Genomic DNA, 10023 nt, shown 5'->3' on the forward strand with positions numbered 1-10023 from the left:
ACAGCTTTACTTTGATAATAAAGTTTTATCTGACATTTTGCTGAAATTTTGGTTCTTTCCATGTTATGTGGCCAAATCTTTATAGTATAAATTATTTGATTATTTGTGTAGTAAGATTATTTTATTTTAATGTTTTCTAATAGAGTGCAACTTTGGGTCCACAAATTAAAAAACACATGCTTTTTATGATAATAGGAAATAAAATGTTTACTCTCTGTGAATCAAAACACAGGGGAACATTACCTGTTGCTCTTTTGATGTGATGGTTTTTTAATACCCCTCTAATTATCGTGGGCTTAGAGGATGACCTGAAAAAACTACATGTGATAACATACATACCAGCATATTTAGACATTTTATTGACTTTGTTGCTCTAAAAAGTAAAGCAAAAATAATCTAAAAACCCCTGACGTGTATCAGACTGTCAGTAGTTTCTGTTCATCCCAATGGGCAAAAACATCCTGCCACCTGGCAAATGAGGTATATATTATTACAAATAAGTGAATCTAAGTTATAATAAACAAGAGATAAAGTTAAAAACACTGTAGCAATTGACTTTTGGTGATAAAAAATGTGTGTAAATTTTGTTAAATTTATCGTGATGAGCCATGAAGTGTCATTATAGGTTTGGCTTTAAGAATAATTGCTATCTAAGTTTTGAGCAGCAGTAAGAAAGTTGCCAAACTGTCTTTATGTTCAAACGTATGTCTTTCCCATTCTGGTTTTTAAAGATCTTACAATCTCTAATTATGATCAGGTAACTGAAACACTTATGTTACTATACTTTATTAGAGCTGCAGGTTGATGTGTTTGATGCCCAACTTCCAACATTCAAATAATAATAATTTAAAACACAATTTGTTGCTATTTTTGTGGAAAACTGTGAATGAAGCTGAAATTACATGATTATCATATTTTGAATAGTCTAAGGCAACAGTGTTCCAGATTGTAGTCAGAATGTCTACCAATATTCTGAAAACATGCTTGTTTGTAATAAGAATACAAAAAAAATCAGAGCTGCTTCTTAGAAAGAGATGTCACTTGCTTGGCTGTACGTACAATGGAAAACCATTTCATGATTGTTTAAATAAATCAGCTATCAGTTTTTGAGTCCTTTGTTTAAATATATAGAAAAGAAAAATAATACAAATTCAAAATCTCATGGTCTGGTTCAATGTTTTGCTCAACATCTTTGCTGTCCAGGCAATCTCTGCAAGAAGTTAACTGTCCTTCATTTACGTTCTCTGGAGCACGGCAGAAAATCTTTAGCATTCCAGAGAATTTGTGATGAACACTCCTGGAAAGAACTCCTGGATGTAATGGATAGTTGAACACCTACCATAGCATGAAACCTAAGATGTTTATAGATAGCAGACGTTAATAATTTTCCTTGATAATGCAGTTTTGTTCTATTTAATCTGTAGTTTCTAGTCTTTCAGTGTGCTAGTGACTGATATTTAAGAATTTTTAGTGTCTTTGCAACCTTTATGTGTCTTGACAAACGAATCTGTTCCACAATAACGGCACAACACAACAGCTTTCTTTCTAAGTACTTTAATCTTTCTGTGTTACACAATATATACACAATGTTTTATGCAAACTTTTAATGGGTTGCTCTTCCAAAAACTCAGGAAATGTTAAAGGTTAAATTTAAACTTGGGACTCGTTAGAAAAAGAGAAGGTGCACCTGCCTGCGTTTGTAAGGCCTCACACACACACACACACACACACACCAAAGGCTCACCGCAAGATGTGGAACGCAGCAGGAATGAGGCCCATTGAGGGGGAGCAGGAAAGGTGGGTGAGGATGTGGTGATTTTCATCTATGCACTCCCACACAGAAGTCTGATGTGGGTATAGAAGAAATTGTGACATGTTCTCATTTTGACTTTTTGAAAGTTCTTGCATTGTGATATTTGTACTATCGGAGTAGAGTACACATTAAGAAATGGTGTCATAGTGACTTTCACTTCTACATGGTACTTGACCACATTTGTTGTTTTCTGTTTAAAGAAACTGAACACATTATTGCTCAAGTGGAAAAAAGATTTTGCTGATTTGTATAGGTAGGGACATTTCTTTCACCCAGTACCAGTAGGTGAACATATAAAGAACCCGATTACACACAGTTGACATAATAATTTTTACAGTAATAAAATTACAGAGTACATGCATTATCAACAATATTATTAAGAGTAAAGCATTTTACAGAGGCAATAATACACTAAAAAATGTGTTTAAACAAATGTGTCCTAATTTTAAAAGTTAGCTAAATACCATATTGGATGAAAGGCAATATGTCATAGAGATAAAACCATTATAAGGCAGAACTAACATCTTGCTTTAAAAAGACTCATGAGTCATTTCCATGAGTAGCCTCAACATAAAAGCAAAAGAATCTGCTTTTTTTTCTTTTCTTTTTTGAGGTCAAGAAGCTAAACTAGGTTTTCTGTGTTACGATGAGCTGTGGTTTCGATCAGGTGTTGCTGCTGCTATTCTCAGCTGTCACTTTGGAGGAGGCACCGGATGTATATAGATAGTCCTTAAACAGGCTCATCACCCGCTTCTTATATGTCTTTATGGCAAAGAAGTAGATGACTGGATCCAGGCAGCAGTTGAAATTCATTAACGAGACCGTAATCTGGAGAGTGGATTATGAGAGTGAATTATTAGGCGGAACGCAGAAAAGGAATGTGTGAGTTCAACTCAAACTATAGCACTCACCTGCAATGACATCTTAAAAGCTCTCAGTTCATCACAAGTTGGCTGGTGGTTTATTTTTCTGAACATGAACTGCATTATGTTGAGGTGGTAGGGGCTGAAGCAGACGACGAAGGTGAGAAGGATGAGGAGAATAATCGTGTTGGCCCTGTGGTTTCGACTCGTCCGGCTGGTCATGGAGTTCTTCTTGGCTGCGTCCCGCAGTTTCAGGTTGATCTTGGCGTAGCAGCCCATGATGATGGCCAGTGGACAGCAGAACGAGATGATGCAGGCCAGAATCAGGAGATAAGGGGTGAGGTGGGATCCCTCGAAGTTAAAGTACTCCATGCAGGTACGTTTGCCCTCATGCTCATGAAGCATGCTGCGGAGCAACAGAGGAGCTGTCTCCAAAAACACCAGAGCCCAGACCAGGAAGCAGACTCTGCGAACAAATTTTACACTGCGCAAGCACTGCAGTCGGTGGGGATGCACCATGGCCAGGTATCTGTCTAAGCTGATGCAGGTCATGAAGCCAATACCTGTTGGAAATACAAGGAATGTTCAACATGTTTTATACTAAACACATTAACCATCCCAGCATCATCTTCATGCTCATGTTTATATTGATTTTTATGTCTACGTAGTTGTTGTTCCATTGTAAAAACAGTGTTTTATTCTAAAGGTTCTGAACATATAAATAATGTAGAAATAAAATGATATCATCCCATTATAAATGTGTGATTTCTTGAATACATTCAAAAGTTTGAACATAAACTGGTGACAACAAGGACTCTAATTACCTGCATAAGTATTTGCAAAGAAGAGAAGGGTGGTCAGTCTGCAGAGAAGGTCACCAAAGGGCCAGTCAAAGTGACGAATGTAGTACGTAATTCTGCCTGGCAGCGCCAGCGTGAACAGGGCATCAGACAGCGCGAGGTTGACCAAATAAATCGAGGTGGAGTTGAACTTTTGCTTCCTCTGGCAGATGACACAGAGAACCAAGCTGTTGCCGCATACACTGATGATAAACACCACAGAGTAGAAAATTGGGAAGAGGACCACTGCAGCTCTTTGGTAGACAAACACATCGCAGCTGCTCTGGTTCGGAGAGCTTTCTGTGGAGTCCAGGGTGAAATTTACAGCAGCCATTCCCACCTGACATATTTTCAGAAAAGTACCACACTGTAAATAATACATTTTGACATACAGACATAACAAAAAGACCAAGCACTATTCTATATTTCAAAATATATATTACCTAAACTTTTATACTTACAAAGGTTAGAGTAGCCAAGTTAATTTACTGTTAATGATGCTGAGGCTGCTGCTGGTTGACCTTTAACATGAGATGTGATGCTTGAATCACCTTTTTAAAGGTTGTATGAAGAGTTAAAATCCCACCTCTTCCTTATGTCATCATGTCTGTCAAACTTTGACATACTTCATCCACAGAGGTTTGGTGTTTTACTGATTCAGAGGGGTTCAAGTTTCACAATTGTAAAGTTTATGTACAGCAACAACAAAAATATGCTTTAACACAGTTTCATATATTTGTCTTTTAATGACTTTAATTTCACATACAATATCTTCTTCATAAAGCATTGTAGACGTGTGGTGACCAAGCACTTCTGCCACTTACAGTTCAGGAAATCTTTCAGTACAACTTGTTTGTGTAAGGCTTACTTTCTGCTCTGCATTTATAGGCTTTTTCACAAAACACTTTAAGCTGGGACTTAGATGCCCTCTGGCCATCTTGGTGTAATTTCTAAATGGACTGAGGGGCTAGGGGTTGCTTTTGTGCAGCGACACAAGGCAATAACAGAACCAAAACAATCGACATGTTAAGCTGGCTTTGCTAGTCAATAATGTGATGAAGTGATGACATATGATCCATGTGTCTATTGCAGGATTAAACAACAACAAACAGACTTATTACTGAGGGAAGACCAATGATGGCACAAAGCAACTGTGCATTTACTTGAAAAAAATTGTTAGCCACAGAGAGGATAAGTAAACTGAGTTATTTGTGCGTGTTTTGAAAACGACAGAAGGGAGGTGTCCATCACACATTTAATGCTCCATGTCAACACAGCTGAGTTCTGCTCCCCACCCCTTTTGGTTTTGCAATGCTTGCTTCAATTTTAAAAGCCCACATTTGTATGGGATGTGGCCGGCTCCATCAGTGATTTATGAACGGCCAGAGGCAGCATAAAGACAAATTGGTCTTCATGGCCATTTCGCCGAACTGTTTTGTGAGCTTATTGCCTTCCTGTCAGGGAGTGACAGACACAGGTGTGGGGTTATCATGGCAACCCTAATGAGCCACTGGCAACAGCCATACATACATACATACATACATACATACATTTTCTTCTCCTTTCTGGGTCTTGGGGAGCTGGTGCCTGTCTCCAGCAGTCACTGTGCGAGAGGCGGGGGACACCCTGGACAGGTTGCAAGTCCATCACAGGGACGCATAGAGACAAACAAGACAAACAACCATTCATGCTCTCACTCACACCTAGGAAAAATTTCAGAGCTACCAATTAACTTAACATGCACGTTTTTGGTCGGTGGGAATAAACCTGAGTAAACCCACGTGAGCACAGGGAAATCATGCAAACTCCACCCAGAAAGGCCCGAGGCCGGGGAGCGATCCTGCAACCTTCTTGCTGGAAGGCGACAGCTCTAACCACTGCGGCCACTGGCAAAACCTTTTGCATTTTATTTTCTTTCACAGCCCGATTCATACTAATGTCGGCGAACTATGGTTTTGTGTTAAAATTATTACCGATTATCTTATTGATGAAATAGCCAAACAAATAAATTCTGGACAGTATATTCTGTGTTCAAGTTTACCTAAAAAAATTGCAAAGCTGATTGACTAGTCCTTTGTGGTACAGATAGGTCAAGGTCCAAAAGCAAACGGCAAATCCGAATTTTTTTTTTATGTATTCTGCAATGCTATGGTTAATGGTCTGATCTCTGCCTGATTAAGCTCCTAAACTAAGGCACCAAATGCTAAATGGCTTGCACTTGTATAGCAATTTATCCAGTCCAAGGACCCCAAAGTGCTTCACACTACAATCATTCACCCATTCATACACTGATGGTGGTAAGCTACACTGTAGCCACAGCTGCCCTGGGGCAGGCTGACAGAAGTGAGGCTGCCATTACACTGGCACCACTGGGGCCTCTGACCAACAGTAGGCAAGGTGGGTGAAGTGTCTTGCCCAAGGACACAACAGCTGAGACTGACAAACATTTCAAACAAGCAATCCTCCAGTTACAGGACAAACCCCTATACCTCCTAAACCACTGCCGCCCCAAACTAACAAGTGGAGACATCTACAGCCTAAAAGAGGAAGGACATTTACTGGATTGCTCATGTCTATTATTTTTAACACAATAGTTTAAAGAAAGCCAAGTGTTTGACATAAACCATATATAATTTAAAGAAGCTGATGAAAAAATGCTTGCCATTCTAACTTTGGAAATACTATTTGTGCTGACTGTTATGATGGCTACTTTTTGAATTTTTGGTATACCTTTTTATACTGTTATACTGTTTTCAAACAGGGAGGATAACAAAATAATAAGCTTAAGAACACATATTTAGCTCAATTATGGCCATGATTTGAAATGGTTACGCAGTAAAATAAAACAACAACCTTGCTGCTACAGTCAGTGGGTGTTGCAGGTTTTGAGAAAGGTTAGATGAAGTGATAGAGTGAGGTTTTATATTAAGTTCCTGTCACTGAGGTTTCTCAAGTTTATGCTCAGTAAAACCGAGGCGAAAACAGCAGCTCCGTTGTGGGGCATATGGAAGATATAAGAGGAAGTTAAAGTATTGCTAGTGTTAAAAAGAAGAAAAAAAAAACTGTCACAATCCTGTGATGTGTGGATGAGTCACTAACAGTCACAAGGATGTCACATAAGATATCTCAGCCATCAGCCAACGAATCTAAATCTGTAAATACTCTAAAGTGAAAAAACACTTCTAACAATATAGCTCCTGCTTCTGAGTGCAGTCAGAGAAGTAAACATGCGGTTGTGTAAGTGTATAAAAAAAGCTGCTTCTGACTTAAAGCTGTTGTATCGTGCAGCTGTCACATCAAATGAACAGCTCCGAATTATTACAAAATTACAAAATAAATGCAGTCAAGTTCCAAGTCATTTACTAAAACGTCCACACCAGATTATCACGGGAAGAAAGAATGGTGTGCTGAGAATAGCATATGAAATAACAGGGAGGATTTAACTTGGCGTGTGCCTGAGTCTAGTCAAATAGCATATTAGAAAGAATCCATGTTATGTCACGTGAATGTTTTATCTGTTAGCATGTCAGTGCACATCAGGTCTGTTAGGTGCTGTGCCATGTACTTCAACGCTAATGCAAAAAATTTAGCTTAAAATTTTAATGAAACAATATTCCATGTGAAAAGCAGAAAATATATATAAATGACTGAAACACATGGCATGCCATTCACATGCAAAGCCCTGTGGCAGTGAGACATTATTTACATTACACTCCTAATTCAATGACCTTTTATTATTAACACCTTCAAAAGTCAAACAAACTAAACTACAGTATATACAGTGTGGTTGTGCATCTATGGTTTGTGGCTGATACAACACATGACATATAACCAGTTATCTGAAAAGGCCTCTGGTAGAGGACTCGAGCTTGAGGTGAAAGTGCAACTGCTCACATGGAAAGGTTGAACTCAGAGTTTAAATAATATGTGCTTTCTACATACAGTACATTTGTAATCTGTAAGACCATACAAATAATATACACACCAGTATATGTTTGTCTTGTCAGTGTTTGTCCTGTTTGTCAAGTATGTTTTGCCTTGTGTTCCCTCTTTGGCCTTCATTTTTTTGCAGTGAGTGGCCTTTCAACTGAGATGGCCCCTATCTTATGACGTGTTCTTTTTTCTGGTTTTATTTGAAAAAAAAAGGCAGCATAAACTTATCTTTTACATGACATGTTTAAAGTTTAAAAGCACTGCAATGAATGTAAACCATGGTTACACAATGGTCACATCTCCTGTTTGAGATAAAAGCAGAAAATCAGATCAAATAGATTGATAATGGAATAAACAAAAAAAAAACAACAAGGATAATTTGAAAGAAGTTGGATCTACATTAAACACGTTGTAAATGGGTCAATATTTCAAAGTGTGTTTAGTAAAACAATATAGGTTAAGGACATAAGCAGCAAATGTTTTGAGGAACATCCAATATTTTTTAGACATCCCTTTTTGGACAGGACAACTCTCATTTCTAGATCTATGGACAATTTCTTTAGGCTCGGCATTAACCTCCAAAAATCCCATTTCCATCTCAGTCCAATTGTAGATTTATGATTGTCTTCCACTGGCCAACCATTTCCACGCCCAAAAATGAGATGGATATCACCTCACAAGAACTGGAATGTGCAGATTAAATTCTTCATTCTGAAAACATATCTTCCTCCTCCGACATGTCTCAACTGACACCGTAAAAAAGCATGTTCCTTTTTGTAATAAAGTATTAGGTCCACTCAGAAGAAACCCTAACCCTAACCCTGGCCTTTAGGGTTCAGGAAAAGAACATGTCACATAATCTCTAAGTGTAATAGGTTTAAACCCTTGTCTTTAGCTTAGTGGCACTGTTATTTATTTATCTTGGCTGAAGTCAGCACACAACAACATTTATCAGTTAAATGAAATGGCTCATTCTATATGTTGCTCAATAGAAATCAAAAGAGATGATGATTAATTTGCTGCATTCTAAGCATATACGTTTAAGTTCACCAGAAGCACACAGCACTACAGTATATCACATCTTGTTTCCCCACTAAAGCTTTTCACAAGTGTGTAATTGAAATGGATGGCTGCTGGATCAGTGAAAGGTCACTAATTGTCACCAGTCAAATGTGGTTATGATACAACTCACTTAGGTCACAGTAAAAGCTCCATGTAGACAGTGTCCCCCACAGGTTAGGAGCCTGCTGCACTTAGAAAGCCTACATTTCATGCTCCATTAATTCTGCGCCCAGAGTTAAACATCTCATACCAACTGAACGGTGTCCTGGAAAAACGGAAAAGACAGCCGTCTGTTGAGCCCCACAGGTGTTCCAAAAGTCTCTCAGCAATAAATGCTGCAGGAGCACCAGGAAGACACAGAAAGGCTGAGAAGATCATTTCTCCTCAAGCATGCTCACTAGTGATGCTTTTAAGTCACTTCATTGACTTTCACCATTCTACTAAAATTGAACAAAGTGTACAGTGTATGCATTGCTGCAGATTCTTGAGAAGTCGCACGTGGCAGCGTGTAGTGAAATGTTTGCTATTTTCTGGGTTGACGGATGTGTGACATGAAAGGTCTTAGGAAATTGAAAGTGACGACCCAGCATGGAACGAGCATGGAAGTCACTTCTCAGAAATGTGACCTTTCTCTGGTTGTTAAGTCAGGGGTGGGCTAAAAAGCAAGGAGGGGAGGAGAGGGGAAACAAACTGATTTGAAGAGAATTACAGAGTAGTGAATGGTGCAGTTGTGGCCCATAAAGGAACACCCCAGAAGGCATATCTTTTTAAACGCGCCCTCACATTTGGAAGGGGGGACCAGTGGTGTGTTGGTGAGTCAAACTGGGAATGACTTCTGGTGTCTGCAACATGTGTGGACTAGCCAGCGTGGTTCCACAAGTGGTGCCTAACCAAATCTGGGCTGTTTTTTGCTGCCAAAATTAATCTCGTATGAATCCACCTCACACACACACACACACACGCATACACACTTAAAATTCAGGGCTAGTTTAGGTGCACAAACTTCACTCTGCTGCTGTTGACTCATTCCGCTGCAAAAAAAAAAGAATAAAACTGAACAAGACTCACAGAGAAAACTTTTTAAAAACAGTGATGTGTTAAAACATAGGTAGGCATGCCAGAAAATTTAAATAAGTACCGTATTTATTGAAACTTTTCAGTGCAGTGGTTTGATAGAGTCTGTTGCAATAAAGCATACAGCCACTAGAGGGGGAGCTATCATTATAAATAAGAAAATGGATTAACGTCGCTTTGAAAGAGCAAACTCAATTTGAGCAAAAGGTTGAAGCAATTTTTTCTTTCACATTCATGCATTACATGTAAATGTTAAGTGTGTTTTTCTACTTGTGTTGCGTGCTTATGTGCATTTATGTGGGATGTATGTGTGTGTGTGTAGACTTTGGACATACCGCAGGGGGACTCCTGCATTGTCAGGGGGCCTCATGTGGCTCGTGTCTGGTCTCATCATCACCACTCCCCCACTGCATCTAACTCCCCCCCCTCTCCCCCCCCC

General features: G+C 39.0%; 1 protein-coding gene across 1 annotated transcript; it reads right to left on the minus strand.

Moving 5' to 3' along the window:
* Nucleotides 1–2208: 2208 nt before the first annotated feature.
* si:ch211-184m13.4 (uncharacterized protein LOC798560 homolog) lies at nt 2209–4031 on the minus strand. The gene is made up of 4 exons (XM_017410205.3): nt 3977–4031; nt 3501–3855; nt 2725–3239; nt 2209–2641 (listed from the first exon to the last, which is right to left on the minus strand). Exons 2-4 carry the CDS (start codon nt 3847–3849, stop codon nt 2477–2479), a joined length of 1029 nt encoding a protein of 342 aa, XP_017265694.1. The 5' UTR covers nt 3850–3855; nt 3977–4031; the 3' UTR covers nt 2209–2476.
* Between the last annotated feature and the right edge of the window lie 5992 nt (nt 4032–10023).

This window comes from Kryptolebias marmoratus, linkage group LG6, assembly GCF_001649575.2.
Source record: "Kryptolebias marmoratus isolate JLee-2015 linkage group LG6, ASM164957v2, whole genome shotgun sequence".
Classification (NCBI taxonomy): Eukaryota; Metazoa; Chordata; class Actinopteri; order Cyprinodontiformes; family Rivulidae; genus Kryptolebias; species Kryptolebias marmoratus.

Excerpts from the sequence above, each read along its gene's own strand:
- si:ch211-184m13.4 (XM_017410205.3), bottom strand. The coding sequence starts at position 3,849 with ATGGCTGCTGTAAATTTCACCCTGGACTCCACAGAAAGCTCTCCGAAC. Across the intron at positions 3,240-3,500 it reads CTTTGCAAATACTTATGCAG|GTATTGGCTTCATGACCTGC; the intron begins GTAATTAGAGTC and ends TATTTCCAACAG. Across the intron at positions 2,642-2,724 it reads CTTTTAAGATGTCATTGCAG|ATTACGGTCTCGTTAATGAA; the intron begins GTGAGTGCTATA and ends TCCACTCTCCAG.